The sequence below is a fragment of the Phyllostomus hastatus genome, unplaced genomic scaffold (genome assembly GCF_019186645.2).
Source record: "Phyllostomus hastatus isolate PE091 unplaced genomic scaffold, TTU_PhHast_1.1 phas_contig_40, whole genome shotgun sequence".
Taxonomy (NCBI): domain Eukaryota; kingdom Metazoa; phylum Chordata; class Mammalia; order Chiroptera; family Phyllostomidae; genus Phyllostomus; species Phyllostomus hastatus.
In genome coordinates, this window is record NW_025333872.1 from 94,464,084 (window position 1) to 94,484,882 (window position 20,799).

Genomic DNA, 20,799 nt, shown 5'->3' on the forward strand with positions numbered 1-20,799 from the left:
TCCTCCAGGGGCAGGGCTCCCTGGCAGCCTGGGTGTGCTGTGCAGACGGCCTGCACCTCACCGAGAGGCGGTCCCCATCCCCTACCCCCAGCGAACGACAGAGTCAAAACTCCCAAACCTGCAGCCTGCTCCTCAGTCCTGCTGTTACAGTCCTGCTTCTGCCCCTCAGGCTGTGGACTGCTTTCTAGCTGATCCCCAAGGGAAATTCCTGGCTCCTTTGTAAAGCCCGTGCATGAGTCATGAGCCCTTCCTTCTAGAGCCCTCTGCTCCACCTGAGCGTCCTCGCTCAGGCGCCCAGGTGCTCCCTGCGCCCATGTCTCCGCAGCTCTGCTTCGTGAGCCTCCAGAGGGAGGGACCTGGTCCTTTCCGTTTGTTCCGACTGTGCCCGCCCGGTGGCCTCAGCCGGCGACTGTTGAGGCCTGGGTGCCCATCATCAGTGCCCGCCAGTTCAGACATCGCGCTTCCCCCTGTGGAATTGCGCCCGCCCCAACAGCAGGCTGAACGGCATCGTCCTCCGTGCCTCTCCCCTGCCAGCTGAGCTGCTGGGGTCCTGGGAAGCACACAGTGGTCTTTCTGGGGCTCTGTCTGCCCCCGAATCCTGGATTAGGGTCCTGGAGGTCCTGGAGGGAGGGAACCGAGTCACCTCTGTGCCCCCAGTGCCTGGCAAGGGCCTGACCTTGAAATAACGTGAGTTAGATTAGGTCTGTTTGCATTGGCTTCACAGTGGTCCTTCCCACACCTCGACTCCCGTTCGTTCTCCTTCCCAGGAGACTGGCCTGGGCCCCCCGTTATGTCTCTGAAGGCACCGTGACGTGTGTTACGACCAGGGTTATCCTGGTGTCACGGTGCCGTGGGTCCCTTGCCCACTCCAGTATTTAATTGGGTTGGGTTTTTTGTTTTTGTTCTTGTTTTTTGTCTTTTGAGTCATGTGATGAACTCGTACCCAGAACAGGGAGGCCGAGGAGAAGAAGTAGGACTGGTAGGGAGGCAGGCGGAAAAGAGGGCAGAGGAGGCTGAGAAGGAAGGAAGCAAAGTGAGAAACCCAGGAGGGCAGTGGATGCGAACTCAGGAGGAAAACGTGGTTTAGGGGGTGGGGGAGGAGGGTTCATTGATAATTGGAGTCCATCAATGGTGCAGGAGGGCCAGTGGTTGGAAGTGACCACAGGAGGGGAAGGGTGTGTGGAAGGCAGCGAACCACAGCACGTCTTCTCACCCCACGTCACTGCCCCTGAGGTTCCTCCCGTGTGTCCAGTTTCGTGAAACCTGCTCTCACGTGAAGTGCTGGAGGAAACCAATGTGAAGAGCTTGCTCCGGTCCCCATGGGGCATGCGCCCCACTAAAAACAGGGCAGGAGAAGCAGGCGGGTGTGCCGGAGGGCGCCGAAGCCAGGACGGGGGCATGGCCTGCCCCCCCCCCGCCACAGCGCCGCCTCCTCAGTGTCCCTCTCTCAGCTCACTGCAAACACACCCTGCCTTCACTGCCCACGGTCCTTCGGGGAGAGGTGTTTTATTTTTGTAATTAAAACAGTGGAATCGGTGTAAAGCAGAGTAAATCAACACCGTGTATTAGGTGCTGGTTTGTGCAGGGTCCTCGAGTCTCCCGTGTCAGGAAGAAGTGCCAGGTGTCTGCTCTCAGGCAGTTATAATCCCCCCTGGGTGATAAGACAGCTTAGCACTCGGGAAATGGAATAAAAAAGTCAAGATTTAAATACCTCAGGACAGAAATAGAAGGCATGTCGCAAGGCGGAATATGACTAATTGCCAAGTGAGAAGGGTGCATGGAGACGGGTTCAGGGCAGGATAAGGAGGACTCCAGACGCTCGGAAGCCGGGAACTTCTCATCGGGAGAAGCTGCTTGAGTCGGGCCTCCGTGTCGTCGTTCCCCCACCTCCCCGCAGGTCACCTGGGGGCCCCAGGCCTGCCCCTCATGTCCCTCCCCCCAGCAGGGCTGGGGTGGGGCCTCGAGGTCTGCGACTGAAGGGGCCCCCGGGTGACACATGCTCTGGCGTGTGGGTTCCACTGTTGTCAGCGTCCCCCAAGTGACTTAACAGATGTGCTCCTCCAAACCACCGGCGTCTGTTTTTATCATAGGCAACCTGAATCCCAATACATTTGTTGGCAAAAATCCACAAATTTTCAAAAGGAACCTTGTGTCAGAGCTTGCCATCGACTCAACTGTGCCCCATCCCACCCCCCCGCACCCCGCCCCAGAATCGCCGTGGTGAATCCCCAACCCAGGGTGACTCTGTTTGGAGATGGGGTTTTCAGGGGGTAGTTAAGGTTAAAGGAGGTCACAAGGGTGGGTGCTAATCCAGTAGGGTTGGGGGCCTTACAGGAAAAGGAAGAGGGAGGGAGCCCCCTCTCCCCACACGCACGCATCACAGAAAGGCCGTGTGAGCTCAGAGCAGCGGGGCGCAGTCTGTGAGCCTGGAGCCGGCCCTGCTGGCCCCCGACCAGCCTCCATCGTCTCATGAGCCACTTCCACATTCTCTCGCTGTCTGTCTGTCTGTCTGTCTGTCTGTGGATGTGGGTGTGACATTTATCTCCTATTGGTTCTGTTTCTCTGGGAACCCCAACTCATAGATTTCCTTATTGAGAAGTAGGGTGCTGCTGTAGCAAACACCTAAAGATGTGATAGCAGCTTTGGAACCGGGTCGTGGGCAGAGGAGGCTGGAATGAAGAGTTTTCCGGTACATGCTGGAAAACGGGTCGCTAGGGAAGCTTCTGGTGAAGTCGGAGACAGAAAGGGGAAACTGTTCCTGGAGAACGGGGGAGAGCGATGATCCAAGCGGCAGAGAGCTTGGCTGCACTGTGTCCTGGGGTTTTGTGGAAGGTAAAACTCACAAGCCAGTGGAACTTGATTCTTAACTGAGGGGATTTCCAAGTAGCTCTGAAGGAGTAGCTTGGTTCCTCCTGACTGCTTACAGTAAGATGAGAAAGGCAAGGGACAAATCGAAGGAGGAATTGTTAAGAAAAGGAACTAGAATTGGAAGATCTGGAAAGTTCTCACCTGTCCATGTAGGGGAGATGGGGGAGGGCTGCTAGGAGTGCTGGATTTGAGAGGGAAGTAGGGGCGATGTCCACAGTTCTGTGGACAGAACTGTGTCCTTCCAGCTTCGAATGTTGAAGTTCTCACCCTCAACGCGACTGCGTTTGGAGGTGTGGCTTTTAGGGAGTGATTCAGAGTAAATGAACCTGCAGCATGGGGCCCCTGTGCAGTAGGGTTGCCGGCCTTGTAGGAAAAGGAGGAGCGATCTCGGTGTGCGCCCACGCACGGAGGAAGCACATGTGAGGGCACAGCGTGAAGGCTGCCGTGTGCAGGCAGGGAGGGCGCCCCCTCCAGGACCTGACCCTGCGACACCTGGGTCCCGGGCTCCCGGCCTCCCACACCGTCATCGAACCACCTGACATGTGTTTTGTTACGGGACAGAACTTGAAATACTTTAAAGTAGTTAAAGCTGTGTTTAAAGACGTTTTGAAATTCTGATACTACATTTGATTCAGGTCGCATGTTTTGGAAAGCCTTCAGTCCGACCCAGATGAAAGATGCATATTCTTGAAAACTGACAGAATTGGGGTGTGGAGCCCCACATAGTGGAATGCAAACTTGGGTTCTCAAACAGTAATGCCAACTTACATTTTTGTCCAAGTTGGATGTTTGTGCCAGAATTGCCACAATAAGTTGACGACATTGCGTCTGTAGAACCAAGAGGCACATTTGGGCGCCAGCCCCGGTCCCCCAGCCTGTGGCTCTGCTGGGTGCACTGAATTTCTGGCTGTGTTGGTGACAGGTGGCAGGCAAGCACGGCTCAGGGCCTGTGCACGGAGAGCAGCTGTCTTTGCTCGTGTATCCCCTGTAAGTCCGTCTGGGGGGGAGGTCCTCACCGGGCTCCTGAGGAGTGGTCCTCAGCCTTGCCTGCTCACGGGCACCCCCGGGAGCATTCGCAGTCACCGGCGCCCACCCCCACTGCCCAGAATTCTGCCGTGGTCGGTGCGGGATGCAGCCAGGCAGCAGAGCGCGGACCACATGTCTCCGTCAGGAAGTGTTTATCGGGTCCCTGGAGTCGTTTTCATTTCTGTGGTTCCAGCAGAAGGCAGGACAAGCAGCCCCTTCCCCGGGGAGTTCACACACTAGTTGGGGACACAGACCAGAAATCAGTGGTGAGAGTTCCGTCCTCCCCCCATTCACGTTCATATGCAGAAACCCTAACGCCCAACGTGACCATATTCGGAGGTCGGGTACTAGAGCGTGAGGCTAGTGCCTTACAAGAGGGGCTTCAGAGGGACGCAGCCCCTTCTGCCTTGTGAGGACCCAGCGAGAAGTCAGCAGCCTGCAACCCAGAGAGGGCCGTGGCTAGAACCCGACCGTGCTGGCACCCTGATCTCAGGCTTCGGCCTCCAGAGCCGTACAAAGTAAGTGTTGTCGTTGATAAGTTATCCAGTATGTGCTAGCAGCTCGAAGAGCCTGCGACACGAGTAATGGAAAAAAGCAGTGGTGTGGCATACAGCGTTTGTGGCGTTGGCGAAGAGGTCAGGGAGGAGGTGCCTGACGCCCCACTAAATTTCCTCAGGGCGTCAGCAAACTGGCTCTGTGTCCATGGACATAGGGAGGCCTTCTGTGGCCTCAGCTCTATGTCTGCATTGTAGCCAAGCCTCCTCTGAGGCAGTGATTCTAGATTAACTAAGGTCAGCGCTGCGCAGGGCATGCGAACGAGCTCAGAGGCACTCCGCCGTCGCCTGCCGGAGACCGGACGTGCGCCTTCTGCGTCCGTGAGCGCTGTAACAGGGGCTGCCGCTCTGCCTGCCTCCGGGGGCCTCAGAGAGGCCCCTGTGCACAGGCGTCACCTCCGTGTGTCCAGCAACGTCGAGATCCGTTCGGATGAACAAACTCATCCTTTCAAATGCAGTCGGACCTTTTGACCAGTAAATTCACCCCCCTGTGAATTATTTCACTGTGATCGAATGATTTGTCTTTTTTATTGTGTGGTAAGGTCCTTGGACCCTTGAGGGAATGAGGCTTTAGTCAGCAGAACAGAGTGATTTTTGAAGAATGAGGTGCATTCAGTGAGGGCAGACCTGGGGGGAAGGGCAGGGCAGGGCAGAGCAGGGGTTTGGGTAGTGAAGGGATGTGGGGGCTGGGGGGGAGGAAGGGAGCAAAGGAGAAGGGATTTTTCGAGCCTGCTGTCAGGTATCACCTTCACCTGCGTAGCAGCTTTGTGATGGCTCCACCCTGGGGTGCATTGCCTTCTGCCGTGGGGCCTCTCCCCCTCCTCCTGATGTCCAGTTCGCAGAGTTAGCTTGAGTGTCTCCTGTGCGGGCACTCGCAGCGGAACCCAGGCCACCCTGAAAGTCCTACCGCACAGACCTTCCCTTATAGCCACTGCGGCAGCCCCATCGTGGGATAGCAGGCCCAATGGTGGGGCAGCTCAGCAGACCGTGCTGCAAGCCGGACGGACGCGGCTCTGGCAGGTCTCTGGTCCGGAGCAGGCCCGGAGCCGGCAAGGGCCTCCCCAGGTCCCAGGTCAGAAGCACGTTCTTCGAGCAGTCAGTGACTCAGGGAGCCCCTCACTCAGGTCCTGGGTGGCCCGCAAGCCTGTGATGCCCGGTGTGTCATGGAGATGACCGGGAAGCCGTCCTGGTTTCAGCTGTTGGCACAGTAAAGTGCCCACCTATTTTGTACATGCCAGGGCATTAAAATGCCATGCCCATTTTGGTAAGTGTAGAGGTAATTTCTTTTGCTTAGAAAATGTAATAATAGCATTAAAATGTCAGAGGAAAACAATGCTTTACTCCTTTCCATTTCACTCTCCAGACTTGAAGTGGTGGCCTATAGAGACATTCTGCCCCGTGGCTTCTAGTAATGGTCATTGTTAGGGTCTGGCGCCCCTTCCCTTAAACCTGCTGGTTGGTGTCTCACCAGATGAACTCTACGGGAGCAGCCTGATGTCTGCCGTGGCCGACAGCTGCAACTGCTCGGACTCCAGCGACGTCGAGCTGAGCGATGACTGGGCCGCCAAGAAGTCTCCGAAAATCTCCCAAGCGAGCAAGTCGCCCAAACTCCCACGGTAATCTCGCTTCTCGGGTGTTGGCCTCTTTTCTCTGTCCCCGGGGGTGCGCCTGTGCGGTGCCTGCAGCAGGATCCTCTCGGAACCCACACGGGGGGGCCACGGGACCGCGCCCCTGCCTTCCGTCTGGAAGGCCGGCCCACAGGGTCACGGCTCTCCTTTCTCAGTTCTTCAGGCCGGGAAAGACACCCCGTAGGAAGTCCACTAAAGTCCAGCATTTCTCTAGGGGTCAGCTCTGATGGCGGGTGGCATGGGATGGCCAGAGCTCCCTGCCTTACTTAATTTTTCTTCCAGTTTGAGAAAAATTAGAAAAAGGTTTTACAGTGTAAGTAATGTGTTAGAGAGAACGCCAAATTCAATGCCAATTAATGCTGTAATTAGGGGAAAAAATAGTAAACCAAAGAAAACTTTAGGCCCCTGTAAAGGTTTGTTTTAAGGAATGGGGAAGAGCTCAGAGTACGTGGAAGGGCTGTGGTGTCCCAGGTGAGGAGCATCGCCTTTCTCATCCTGGCTCCGCCCCCTGCCTTCCACTCCCCCCCGGCCCACCGTGGGCCATGTGCATGGGCAAAGCCTGAAGTAGACCATGTCCTTGTCTATAGAAGCTCATGACGGACCAGACCTTCACTAAGACCCCTTCTAGCTCTAAATCCCGTGATGCTGTGCAAGGTGCAAGTACAGCTGGCCCACAGGTACACAGCTGTCCGGATTATCTAGACACAGAATTCACTCGGTGAGGCAGTGTACTCAGCACCCAGCTGAAGTTAGCATTCCATCGTCCTAGACGGTTCCTGTGCCCTCCCATCTGATACCCGGTCCCTATTTTTTTTAAGTATATTTTATTGATTATTGATTATTGATTTATTCATTTTTTTCTCCCCCTTCTCCCCCTTCTCCCTGCACTCCCCCTTCCTCTACCATTTCCTGGTCCCCCCACACACCACCTTAGTTCATGTCCATGGGTCGTACATGTAAGTTCTCAGGCTTTTCATTTCCCATACTATTCTTAACCTCCCCCTGTCTGTTTTGTGCCTACCAATTATGCTTGTTATTCCCTGTACCTTGTCCCCTCATTCTCCCCCTCCCCCTCCCCACTGATAACCCTCCGTGTGATCTCCATGTCTGTGATTCCTTCCTGTTCTAGTTGCTTAGTTTTTGTTTTTGTTTGTTTTTTAGGTTCAGTTGTTGATAGTTGTGAGTTTGTTGTCATTTTACTGTTCATAGTTTTTGATTGTCTTCAGTTTCTTAGATAAGTCCCTTTAACATTTCATATAATAAGGGCTTGGTGATGATGAACTCCTTTAACCTGACCTTATCTGGGAAGCACTTCATCTGCCCTCCCATTCTAAATGATAGCTTTGCTGGAGAGAGTCATCTTGGATGTAGGTCCTTGCCTTTCATGACTTTGAATACTTCTTTCCAGCCTCTTCTTGCTTGTAAGGTTTCTTTTGAGAAATCAGCTGACAGTCTGATGGGAACTCCTTTGTAGGTAACTCTTTCCTTTTTTCTTGCTGCTTTTAAGATTCTCCCCTATCTTTAGTCTTGGGTAGCTTAATTATGATGTGTCGTGGTGTGTTTCTTCTGGGGTCCAACTTCTTCGGTACTCTCTGAAAATCCTGGATTTGCATGTCTAGTTCCTTCGCCAGATTGGGGAACTTTTCCTTCATTATTTGTTCAGATAAGTTATCAGTTTCTTGCTCTTCCTCTTCTCCTTCTGGCAGCTCTGTGTTTCAGATGTTGGAGCATTTAAAATTGTCTCAGAGGTTGCTCAGCCTCTCTTCATTTTTTTTGAATTCTTTTTTCTTCATTCTGTTCTGGTTCGATGTTTATTTCTCCCTTCTGGTCCAAATCAATGATTTGAGTCCTGGTTTCCTTCCCTTCACTGTTGGTTCCTTGTATATTTTTCTATATTTCACTTTGTATAGCCTTCATTTCTTCCTTTATTTTGTGACCATAGTCAACCATTTCTGTGAGCATCCTGATTAGCAATGTTTTGAACCCTGCATCTGATAGGTTGGCCATCTCCTCATCACTTAGTTCTTTTTCTGGAGTTTTGATCTGTTCTTTCGTTCGGGCCATATTTCTTTGTCTTGGCGCACCTGTTACGTTGCAAGAGGCGGAGCCTTGGGTATTCGCCAGGGCGGGGCGGTCCACATCACTGTGTTGTGGCGCAGTCTAGCTGAGTGTTTCATCTTTAACTTCTTGGTTGTCAGACTTCCAAGTACAGTTCCATTTTCTGGCAGTTCTGGTTATTTTTTGTTTTTAAATTGGTTTTTATCCTTCTTTTGGTTGTGTGAGGAAGCAAAGCGTATCTGCCTACGCCTCCATCTTGGCCAGAACTCCTGATACCTGCTCTCTGGATTAATCACTGTTCTAACTTCTGTCACCATGGACTAGTTTTGCTTCCTCTTGATCTTCACATACATGGAGCCAAACAATATATACTCTTTTTTTTCTCAGTGTAATGATTTTGAGGTTTACTCATGCTGTTGTGTCTATCAGTAGTTTTCCCTTTTCTGTGCTACGAAATTCCTGTGTAGTGAATATACTACAGTTTGTTTATGCTGTTTTCCAGTTCATGGATATTCGGTTGTTTACAGCTTTGGGCTGTGATGAATGGAACCATTGTGTACCTCCTTATACGTGACTTTCTGTAGGCATGTGCAAACGTTCATCTCAGACATGTACTCAGAAGGGGAAGCTGCAGGGCATGGGGTAGGCACGTACTTACCTTTAGCGGAAACTGCCAGTGTTCCCACGTGCCTGTGCAACAAGTGCCTGTGCAACAAGGGCTTGTGCCAAGCGCTTGTGAATCCCCACCAGCAGTACGCAAGAGTGCCGGCTGCTCGCACGCTCACCTGCAGTGGTCACTTCTAAAAAGTAACGTGACCCATTTTAGTGGGTGTGCAGTGGTGTCTCATTGTAGTTTAATCCTAATATCGCTAGTGACTGATGATGCCAAGAAGCTTTTTATATCTTCATTGGCCATTTGGGCATCTTCTCTTCTGCGGTGTCTGTTGAAGTCTTTGGCCCATTTGTTACAGAGTAGTTCTGCCTGTACTGAGGTGTAAGATTCTTTATTCCAGCTGTGACTCCTTTGTCAGGCATACACTACTACCCTTTAGTCTAAAACGTACAAGAATTTCTTCTGTTCTGGTTAGTGCTTTTTGTGCCTTATTTAGGAAATCTGTGTCTACTGTGAGGTCGTGAGGCATTCTAGAAGCTTTATAGTTTTAGCTCTCACGCTTAGATCTCAGGTTAATGTTTGTGAATAGCGGGAGTTAGAGGTAAATGTTCGTTCTTTCCCATGTAGCTGTCCAGTGGCTACAGCGATCTAATTAATGTACTTTTTCATCTTTGTTCTAAGTTTGTTAAAATTGCAAATGAAACTGAATGTTCCTACGCTCTGCAGTGTTCCACCTTTTCCTGTTATCAGTACTTAAGCAGAGAGGACATGTAACACACTAAGCAACTAAATCCTTCTCTCGAGAATGCCCTTTTAAGGTTTCTGGGTGCTGCTGTCCCCGTAATGAGTCCTCCTCCCTTCTGTCCTCCCCTGCGTTGAGCCCCCTCGGGCAGCGGGCGGGCTACCCTCCTCACACAGAGCTTTAACCAGCTCGGTCCCCGGCCTGCGCTCCTGCGGGCATGCCAGGTGCCTTATCAGGCCCAGCAGTGTTGTGGGCTTAATGCCTTTCTTTCGTAGAAGGTCACTGACCTTACCATGTTCATTTTTATAACACTGTCTTCGGATTAGATTGGTAATAAGTACATATGCCCCCATGTTACAAACAAAGGAACTGAGGACCACAGAGCAAAGGATCAAAAAGCAGCAGAACCGACTCGATTTAAATATTGCAGGCATGAAATTCTAAGTGAGTCTGTTGAAATCCAAGTGCACTAGGATTACAAAGTCACTGTGGCTGTAAGGTGAGAAGGGACTCTTCCCGCCTGCCAGTTCCTTATTACAAGTCGGTAGAGAGTGAGAGAGAGTTCCTTCTCTGAGGCTCCATACAAATGAATCACTTGTCTGATCTCACTGTGTGTATTTTAAAGTGTTATTCAGTATACATGTATGTCCTTCCTTTCTCCTGTTTATACAGCAACAGCAGGCGGGAGGGGCTTGGTTAAATTGAGGGGCCTGGCTCCTAAGAACGCGACACCCGTGGGTGACTCCTGGCATTGAGAGGAAGGGGGGTGTGCCGGGAGTGCCTTGCCCGCTGAGGGCGCCTGACGCCCCGCCTCGTCCCCACAGGATCAACATCGAAGCCCGGAAGTCCCCCAAGCTGTCCCGGGCCGCCCAGGAGATGTCCAGGTCCCCGCGGCTGCCCATTCGCAAGCCCTCCGTCAGCTCCCCCGGCCTCACACGAAGAGAGTTCCCCTTTGAGGACATCGCTCAGGTGGGGTCTGGGGTCTGGGGTCTGGGCTGGCCGCGCGCACTGACGTGCCACGGTGCTGCTTCCCCTCCCCAGTGCGTGCTCGGGGGTGGCCGGGCCCTGGCTGCCCCCTCTCTGTGCCTGTCCCCGTGGCTCCAGGCCCTGGTGTAGGTAACTGGAGCCTATTTGTCCTCCTCACCACCCCTGCCTCCGGGCAGCACCGTTAACCTCTGTTCCACACCCCACAGACATGCTTGCAACCTCCTGTGTCTCGCCTCCCACCCTCCTGTGGCGTAGCCACCCCTGCCTCTTTTCGCCTTCATGCCTTTGCTCTGCCCGAGTCCCTGGAAGCCCCCATGCTTCCAGACCTAGCTCCACCTCCTCCTCCGGGAAGGCGACCTTCCCTGGCTCAGCCACAGTCACTCCGAAGCCTCTCATTTCTCAGTGACTTCCTTGCATGCGAACACTTACCCGCCTCATCTTCCCCATCAGGGCACGGGGTCTTTGGGGAGCTGTGTTTCGTTCAGCTTCGTGATCGCCCTTGCACCCCTTGCACACACACGTGCAGGCATGGCTGGGCACGGTGATAGCTGTTCACATTCTTTTGACGTCACTGACTGCGGAAACAGACAAGTGGGTGGTTTCAGGATGGTGTCAGTGTAGCTGGTGCTTCCGGAGAAACGTCAAGGGTAAAAATGGACCCAGAGCCAGAGGCCCTCTGCAGTCCGGGGGCTCTGGGAACGGAGAGGTAACAGTGAAGGGGCCCAAACCCGTTGCGGCCTCCATGTAAAAGCGGGTGCCTGGCGTGCTGCAGTTCGCTTCTGGGGTTCAGAGGGATGGAGCAAAGTAGGGGAATGTGCGTTTCCGCCTGTGAACGCCTGTGGTTTTTTAGGCAGGAAGTGTTTATTTAGTAGGAAATACGGAAATAGTGATGTTTCTTTCCTTTTTTTCCTCCCACAGCACAACTATCTTGCTCAGGTTACGTCTAATATCTGGGGAACCAAATTTAAGATCGTGGGCCTGGCTCCTTTCCTGCCGACCAACCTTGGTGCAGGTGAGACCACATCCGGCTCTTTGTCTGCTGTCCCGGTGGAAACTCAGACTGAGAAAACAGTTGCAACCTTTGGGGGCCTAGAGTAGGAAGTGAGCTCCTTGACATCAAAAGATTAACATGCGTCTGACCTCCAAACTTGGACTCCAGCCACTGTGACTTCAACAAAAAGTAGAATAATGACTCAAATTGGGTTTTTTTTTTTGCCAGTAATGCTTTCATTTTTTAAAAATATCATCCCCAACTTATAAAAACATGACAGAAATAGCCAAAATCTCTATCAGAGTTCTTGGAGGTTTCTAGCTATTTTGATTTCTGGCCTTTCACTGTCGGCAGATTTTGGTACCAGTGTCCTTAGATTCTTGAGTTAAAAGAAATTCCTGAAGAAAGCACTGGCCTATGAGAAGATCCTGGCTGAGCCGCACTGGGCAGGGCTCTCCTGAGATTTTTTTATTTTATTTCTGTTGGTTAATACGAATGACAGAGAATAGCATTTTAATACATTAGCTCTTAAGCTATATGAAACCATCCAGAATTTTAAAGCCAAAATTCACACTCATGGCGCCAGCCGCATGCGGGACTCCGGAAGAGCAGGCCTGCTGCACGGGCGGGGGCGGGGGGGCGGCGGCAGCTCTGGAGAGAGAACGTGGCTGATCTCAAGGGAGCAGTAAAACTGGCAGCAGTAACAGGGGAACTTCTGCATAGCTCACAGGAAAACGTATTGAGCATAAAAACTGACAGGCAGCTTCATCCTGATTTTAACCTCCTGTGAAACGTAAATTCACATTCATTATTTTTTAACTTATTTTGTCTCCTCCAAATATTTTAGTTGCAACCTGGGTTTTTTTTTTGTTTTTTTTTTTCTTAAATATCCCTGTCACTCAAGGGAATCTAGGTCATGGGGGAGTTCCCCATAAACCTCTGTACTGAGCACGAAACTGAAAGTGAGGCTGTGGAGCCCCCAGTCCTGAATAAAGGCAGCGTTTCATTCCCGCCCGACCGCGTCACCCCTTCGCTCCTAGCCGCCCCCCAGCAGCTCCGGGGTGGCCCCAGATCGCCCTGAGCCGGCAGTCTGGTTACCACAACTGTTTTCACTAGATTGTCCTTCTGGTTGACAAATGAGGTGTGGTTTTTTTTTTTTAAACATATCTGTCATGTCCCAGCTCATTACAAAAAAGACTGTATAGGTTTGTTGACATTTCGAGTGCGTGGTTCAACAGACAAACCCTTGGCCAGGTGGCTGGGCTAGACTGAGAATTCGGTGCCCCTGAACCCAGACCGGGGCTGGGGTGGCCGGGCCCGCACAGGGAGAGGTGGAGAGCGTCTCCCAGCCCGACCCTGCCTGTGCACGCCAGTGCTCTCCAGGCAGGGAAACCGCCGCTCCTTGCTCCCGCTGGGGTCCTCCTGTCTCCGCTGACTGTGCCCCTCCTCCCGCCAGTGATCTACAAAACCAGCCTCCTGCACCTCCAGCCACGGCAGATGACCATTTATCTCCCAGAGGTTCGGAAGGTTTCCATGGACTTCGTGAACTTGCCTGTCTTCAACCCGAATGTGTTCAGCGAAGATGAAGATGACTTACCAGGTGTGTTTGCACCCGTTCCCTGGTTTGTCGGGAGCCTCCTCCTAGTGGGTGGTGACGGGACAGAGTGGTTGGTGCTTCACAGCCTCTTTGGGAGCTTCCCAAGAGAAAGTCTGAAAAGGGCAGGGAGAGACCAAAGAGGCAGGCCACTGCAGACGGGCAGGCGGCGGCGGCGGCCTCAGTGAGCACGGGACTGACGGGGCGCATTCGGGCGGCTGTGAGACTGGTAGGTTTCTGCCCCCGCAGCCAGAATCTGGGAAGGGTGCGTGGAGCCCCTACCTGGGATCGGTCACGTACACCACCCGGACAGTCCCAAAGCCACACGTTTCTGTCCCAAGGCTGTATCCTTACAGTAGCTTCTAGGAGCGGGAAGGGCAAAGAGGAGGCACGTCCCGGGTTCCGGGGTGGGGAGCCTCTAGCTGCCCGGGCCCAGCCCTCAGGTCAGCGGGTGGTGGTCTCCTCTCCTGGACAACCTCCAACGGGATGATAGTGTGGCAGCCTGCGCCTGCTGCCTCTGTGTGGGGAAGGCGTGACTTCTCTCTCAGTGAGGCTGCTGGATGTGGTGGCACGACACCGGAGAAGGGTCAGGTGCCATCAGTCGCTGGGGGAAGAGGGAAGCGACCAGAGCATGGACCGAGGTGGCCGCGTGCCTGACGTTCACAGACCACTCGCACCCTCTGTTCCGCCTGCACGGCAGTCCTAGCCGCGTGCAGGCACAGAGATGTCGGGGGCTGCCAGGACCCGATGGCATCAGAACCGCGCCCAGCCTCGTTGGCCCTGGGCTAGCCCTCGTCCTGTAGTCCCTGCTCAGGACAGGGCGTCACTTGAATGATCCCGTGCTTCCCACGGAGCCCAGTGTCTCCGGGCCGAACACCTGTGCATTGAGACACCTCCCAGCGTGGAGTACATGTCTCAGTGTGTAGAAGCCTGGTCTGAGTTAAAGGTAAAATTGGGCACATGTTTTTAAAATCCCAGGTTACAAAATTTTCGAATATCTGTAGTGATTTCTAGAGGGGGGCCCTATTTTGATGAACAGATTAGAATGATTTGTAATTGGTCTGCCAGTTACTTGTGTGTAGCTGTTCTCAAGGAAGTCCGCCTTCAGTGTTACAAATGCTGGAGAGACCCCTCTGCTCTCACCCCGGCCCGGCTCTGAGGGGCCCTGGCTTCTGAGCCAGGGGAGCCCTGCCTTCTCCTTCGTCTGAGGACCCGTGGGCCTTGCATGGGACAGGGAGGGACACGCACACCGTTTAGGCTCTGAGCCTGGGGAAGCGGCTTCCCTCCTCTCAGCCCTTCTCTCATTGGACAGATCATTGCCTGTCAGGCGATCTGCCCTGTGCTTCCTGACAGCAGCCATCCTAGGTGGAACCCGTGTTCTGGACTACCGCAGTCCTAATGTGACAGGCTTGCAACCACAGAAACCCGCAGCGGGGCCGAGCCCTGCCCACCTGAGCTTTCTGGCTGGGCCCCTGCTGTTTCGGCACCTTGGATGTGGAGGTCTCTCTTACGTGGTCCCCTGCAAGCCCACCCTGCTCTCTGATGCTCTGCTGTTCTTGTCTGTGGTCCCAGGGACAGGAGGCGACACTTTGTCTCAGGACTTACACTTAATGCTGGCCATACAGCGCAGAGACTGTCCTTCAGCAGGGATGATGCCTACCCTCCTGGGGAGAGAACTCCGGGAAGAGGGGTCTGGACGGGGACGCTAGAGAACTTGAGACAGGGCCCAGACCCGGGCGGCCAGGCGGGAGCGCGTCTCACCAGTGGACTGGGGTGGAGGGGGGCATCTCTTGCAGGCCCCGAGGGTGGGCTCAGCTTTTGATGAACCAGTTGGCCTCGTTCTGTAGTTCCAGTGAAAGGTCATCCAGCCTTTATAATTACTCTGTTAAATCCTGCTTCCTGCTTAGTGCCGGTTGCCACACAGTCCTCGGGGAGGCCCAGGCGAGCAAGTTGCTCCGTGGTCACGGTAGACAGGGCGGTGCAGAACAGGGGCTCTGAGCACTCACCAGAGCGTGCAGGTCATGGCTCAAGTGCGTGCCGGGGTCCTGCCACACGCAGCAGACAAAATGTGTCCACAGGGTTTCGTTCAGCGTGGCTTCACCTTGCATACCGTTTGCAATGCTGAGAACAGATCAACTAGGAAATAGCTTTCCCCTAATCTTCAGATTTGCTAATGAGGATTCTTTTCATTGGTTTCTTCGCTCCATTTCACGTGGTTCTATTTATAGGAACTTAATTTACATAGGGTTATCAGACAGAGGTATGCGGTCCGCTGCAGTCCCGTCCTGCAGCGACCAGTCCGTTACCGTGGATAAACCTACCTGGAGCACCAGGAGTGAAAACCGTGTTTAGACAGTCAAGCGTCTGCCACGGTGCACGTGAGCACACGGCACCAAACCGAGAAGGCTCGAGTGTGTTCGCTGGAAAGCCCTGACAGTACCCTTAGCCGAGGGGCCGCCGGCAGGCTGCCCTGCGGGACCCACCAGTTAGTTGCGTGGGTGCCCTCTCGGGAACACCGGAGGAGCCCTGTGTAACTTGTGTGACAGTCCAGCTCCCCCCAAGCAAAGGCGTCTCCGTCGATAGCAATGTCACTTTGCGTGCCAAAGACCGGATGAGTTGAGAGGTGTTTCTTACTCAGACCCGGTTCCGTGGCACGACTTTGTAATAAGCAGCTTGTCTCTCTCCCTTCCAGTGACGGGAGCGTCCGGCGTGCCCGAGAACAACCCGCCCTGTACCGTGAACATCCCTATCGCGCCCATCCACAGCTCCGCGCAGGCCATGTCCCCCACGCAGAGCATCGGCCTGGTGCAGTCCCTGCTGGCCAATCAGAACGTGCAGCTGGACGTCCTGACCAACCAGACCACCACTGTGGGCGCCGCTGAGCACGGAAGTGAGAATGCTAACCAGTACCCGGTCTCCAACCGCTACTCCAGCCCCGGGCAGGTGATCTTCGGCGGAGTGGAGATGAGCCGTATGATCCCAAGCGCCCCCCAGCTGCCCCTGCCGCCACCCATGCAGGGGGCGGTCCCGCTGTCAGTGGTGGAGCTGGGAGACCGTGAGCACGAGCACCTGCAGAAGCCAGCCAAGGCGCTGCGGCCCACGCAGCTGACCGCCGAGGGGGATGCCGTGGTATTCGGCGCCCCCCAGGAGGTCCAGGTGGCCAAGCTGAACCCCCCACCGCCCTACCCGGGAACCATCCCCGCTGCCCCCACCACGGCAGCGCCGCCGCCCCCGCAGCCCCCTGTGGACGTGTGCTTGAAGAAGGGCGACTTCCCGCTGTACCCCGCCGCGGTGCATTACCAGCCGCCCCTGGGCTACGAGAGGATCACCACCTTCGACAGCAGCGGCAACGTGGAGGAGGTGTGCCGGCCCCGGACGCGGGTGCTGTGCTCGCAGAACACCTACACGCTCCCCGGCCCCGGCAGCTCGGCCACCCTGAGGCTCACCGCCACCGAGAAGAAGGTGCCCCAGCCCTGCGCCAGTGCCACCCTGAACCGTCTGACGGTCCCGCGTTACTCCATCCCCGCCGGAGACCCGCCCCCGTATCCTGACCTGGCTGGCCCGCTTGTCGCGGGCCGGGTGGCGGCGGCACAGCGGCTGGACGGCGGCCTCATCCACGCCACGCTGCGCAGGAATAACCGCGACGTGGTGCTCAGGGCCGCGGCTCCGGCTGAGTCCCTGCGGGCCCTGCCGCAGCACCTGCCCTTGCAGCACCCGGCCAAGCCCAAGGGCACGGCGCAGTTCCCCGCGCGACCCCAGGCCGCCCTCTACACCTGCAGCCAGTGCAGCAGCGGGGGTGCGGCGGGGCGGCCCGAGCAGGGCCCGGGGGCTGCGCACGCAGCCGGCACCTCCCCGCTGGCCTCACAGTCGCAGTCCTCCTACAGCCTCCTGAGCCCACCCGACGGCACCCGCGAGCGCACCGACTACGTCAACTCGGCCTTCACCGAGGACGAGGCGCTCGCCCACCACCTGCCGGCTGAGAAGCCCCCGAGGCACCCTGTGCTGCCCGACGCCGCCGTGGCTGTGAAACGGCCACCCCCTTACCACTGGGACACTGTGCTGGGGGAGGACGTCTGGGTGCCTCAGGGAAGGACAGGACAGTCTGGAGTGTCCAACCTGCTGAAACTGTCCCCTCTGGTGGTAGGTCAGAGCCAGCACCTGGATGTGTCCCGAGTGCCCTTTGTCTCCCCCAAGTCTCCCACCAGCCCTACTGCCACTTTCCAGACAGGCTATGGGGTGGGGGTGCCGTATCCGGGAAGCTACACCAGCCCTCCTTTGCCAGGAGTGCAGGCCCCCTGCTCCCCGAAAGGCACCCTGTCTCCAGCACAGTTTGTGCAGCAGGAGCCCGCGATGGTCCTGCAGCCGGCCTACCCGCCCAGCCTGGCCTACTGCACCTTGCCGCCCATGTACCCTGGAAGCAGCGCGTGCTCGAGTTTACAGCTGCCGTCCGTCGCCTTGCACCCCTGGAGTTCCTACAGCGCGTGCCCGCCCGTGCAGAACCCCCAGGGCACTCTCCCCGCCAAGGCACACCTGCTTGCGGAGAAGCCCCTCGTGTCCCCACCGTCCTCTGACCTCCAGAGCCACCTGGGGGCAGAGGTGATGGTGGAGACCACTGACAACTTCCAGGAGGTCCTCTCCCTGACGGAAAGCCCGGTTCCCCAGCGGACGGAGAAGTTCGGAAAGAAGAACCGGAAGCGCCTGGACAGCCGGGCGGAGGAAGGAAACGTGCAGGCCATCACTGAGGGCAAGGGGAAGAAGGAGGCTCGGACTCTGAGTGACTTCAACTCCCTGATCTCCAGCCCCCGCCTGGGGAGAGAGAAGAAGAAGGTGAAGAGTCAGAAGGACCAGCTGAAGTCGAAGAAGCTGAACAAGACGAACGAGTTCCAGGACAGCTCGGAGAGCGAGCCCGAGCTGTTCATCAGTGGGGACGAGCTCATGAACCAGAGCCAGGGCAGCAAGAAGGGCTGGAAGAGCAAGAGGAGCCTGCGGGCGGCCAGCGAGCTGGAGGAGTTCAAGTGCCGCAAGGCCAGTGAGCGCGAGGACGGGCGGCTGGGCAGCCAGGGCTTCGTGTACGTCATGGCCAACAAGCAGCCCCTCTGGAACGAAGCCACCCAGGTGTACCAGCTGGACTTTGGCGGGCGCGTGACCCAAGAGTCGGCCAAGAACTTCCAGATCGAGCTGGAGGGGCGGCAGGTAAGGGGGCCGGGGGCTTGGCCGGAATCGGGCCTTCCTGGCCTTCGGCAGGTCTCTGCGGGCTTTTCGAACCGCGTGAAGGGTCTCAGTGCTTTGGCCCTTGCGGAGCGTTTTCCAAAGGCCGCCTGGGAAATGTGGAAAACCACTGACCCTCTCAGATGGGGCCAGGCTAACCGGGGGTGCCTGGGGTGTGAACTCCTACCCCCTTCCCCCCCTGTAAGTTTTATCCGTAGTCACCGGCTGCCTCGTTGTGCCGGTGAACGTGTTCCAGCCGAGCCATGGGGTAGGGCTCAGGTACGTTCCTTTTTTATTGTGTAGCTTTCCCCCTGGACGTAATCATCACCCAGGTGCTTGCTTCTCCATGTGTTTACTGTTAAGTCATTCCCTGGTTCTGCGGAGGCAGCGTGCGAACCCCCTCTTGGTGCAGTTGAACACGGTGGGTGGTTCGTCAGCTCTTCCTGCCCCGCCCGCCGCTCCCCGAGGCGCTGCCACAGAGCTGCTTCCCTGGGATGGCCGTCTCCCCTGTCCCCGGAACTCCCTGCACCTCTCATACTCAAGTCTCGTTTCCATTAATCCACACAACAAGTATTTATTGAGGGCCTGCTATGTGCTTGGCAATCTTCTGAGCAAGGAATTGGCAGGCTGGCCCGCAGGCTGGGCTGCTGCTGCTTTCTATCCGGTTCTGTTGCGGCACAGCCACGCCCATCCACTCACACATCCTCTGTGGCTGCTTTCGCCCTAGAGCAGCAGAGTTAAGCATTTGCACTGACCCTGGCCTGTGGCTCAGCTGGCTGGAGCACCCTCCTGCACAGCAAAAGGCTGCTGGTTGGATTCCAGGTCGGGGCACACAGTTAGCTTGCGGGTTTGATCCCCGGTCGGGGCATGTACGGCAGGCACCCGATTAGTGCTTCTCTCTCTCTCTTCTTCCCTTCCTCTCTCTCTGTCTAAAAATCACTTTAAAATTTTTTTTAAAGATCACAAACAAGTTCGTACATGTAGCGTCCTGTCACAGTTATGTGAAGGGACAGGGGAGAGCAGGCTCAGGAGGGGAGCGCAGCGGGAATGGAGGTGCGCTGGGTTCCCCCTCTCAGCAGTAGCATTTGGCAATGACAGTTGGTATTTCTCTTAAGCCTCTTTCGTCTATAGATTCTTTTTTTTACTTTCTCCTGTCTTTTTCCCTGTGAGGAAACCACTTCATTGACCGGTGGAGCTTCTCCCACCCTGAATTTTACTCATTGCCCTCCCCGCTGTGTGGTGGAACATGTTTTCTGTTCCTTGGTTTCTGGCAAACTCGTCATCGGACGCGGAAGCCCGCCACCGTCACTTTGTTGGCAGAAGTGCCGCACGGGCTGTGCTGCCTGCCTCCGTCGGGGCCACGCAGACCTGCTCGCCCTGCCCCGCCTCGTTTTCCTTTAACGCCTTTGCCTCACCCCCCCCCAGGTGATGCAGTTTGGAAGGATCGACGGCAACGCGTACATCCTGGACTTCCAGTACCCCTTCTCGGCCGTGCAGGCCTTCGCGGTGGCCCTGGCCAACGTGACTCAGCGCCTCAAGTGAAGACACGGCTCCCGGGGCAGCCAGAGGCAGAGGACCCTTTTCGGAGAGGTCCGGTCTGGATGCTGGAGGAGCCGCATGGGGCGCGGGTGCTGGGGGGGGGTGGGGACCAGAAGACGAGAGCCAACTGGAAAAGTCCGTCAGGCCCAGGGGAGGGCGCTGACCTTTAGCATTGTCATTTCTTTAGGCTTTTATTATTCCTTTTTGTCTTTCTTCTTTCTTTTTAATCAAGCAAAACAGAATACAGGAGTGTGGTGTGTAGAAGCAGAGGGCCAGGCACCTGGTGTCCTTTTAGAAATGTGATTGCTCGTGGTCACGCCCCACCGGGTTAGCTTATGCCAGCTGCGGGCCAGGGGCCCCGGCCCCTGAGGAGGACAGACTGCCTTGTGTAGCCTGCTGTTCTTTCAGACGCAAGGAGTGTGCGTTCTTTTTATTCTCTGCAACATCCCTAGTGTAAAAACAAAAAAACAAAACAAAACAAAAAAAAACTTTTTTAAAAAAAACACAACCAAAAATTCCAAAGGTACAGGTTCTCTTGGGGGCTAACATTTAATTCACACATATTAGGTCACTCCCCCAAAGGTGACTTGGTTACTGAAAGGTATCTTGGCAAATGCACTGTTTGACTAATAAGAGTAGGCCTTGCATGGGGGTGCTGCTACCAGGCGGGAGCACGATGCGCCCCTGAGGGTGCGGGGGAGGGTGGTGGGTGAGAGTGAACCCCCTGCACGCGCACAAGGGCTATGCTCCTCTGCGGAGGTTGTTTACACTGAAGACGCCACTAGTTTTAGAGCACGTCCCAGTCCCGCAGGTCTGGTCCGTGCGTCCGTCTGGCGGGAGGAGCGGGAGACCCACGTGGACTGGTCCCAGCATGCAGGTGCGGGGCAGCAGCTGTCTCGGTGAGAGCCACGGCCAGTCGCTGGGGCCCGCTCGCTGGGAAGCAGCGTTTGCCTCTCTTCCCTTCTGTCGCTGGGTCTGGAAACGTGGCTGT

The 20,799-nt window shown here is 55.5% G+C and overlaps 1 protein-coding gene across 3 annotated transcripts in view; it reads left to right on the top strand.

Moving 5' to 3' along the window:
• Positions 1 to 20,325, top strand: part of TULP4 (TUB like protein 4) — a 179,702-nt gene extending 159,377 nt beyond the window's left edge. For all 3 annotated transcript variants that reach the window (XM_045842813.1, XM_045842811.1, XM_045842812.1), the window contains exons 11-16: positions 5,920 to 6,064; positions 10,314 to 10,458; positions 11,395 to 11,488; positions 12,924 to 13,067; positions 15,754 to 18,254; positions 19,695 to 20,325. In XM_045842813.1, coding sequence (XP_045698769.1) covers positions 5,920 to 6,064; positions 10,314 to 10,458; positions 11,395 to 11,488; positions 12,924 to 13,067; positions 15,754 to 18,254; positions 19,695 to 19,811 — 3,146 coding nt within the window. In that variant the 3' untranslated portion in view covers positions 19,812 to 20,325. The remainder of the gene's footprint in view (positions 1 to 5,919; positions 6,065 to 10,313; positions 10,459 to 11,394; positions 11,489 to 12,923; positions 13,068 to 15,753; positions 18,255 to 19,694) is intronic.
• Positions 20,326 to 20,799: the final 474 nt, after the last annotated feature.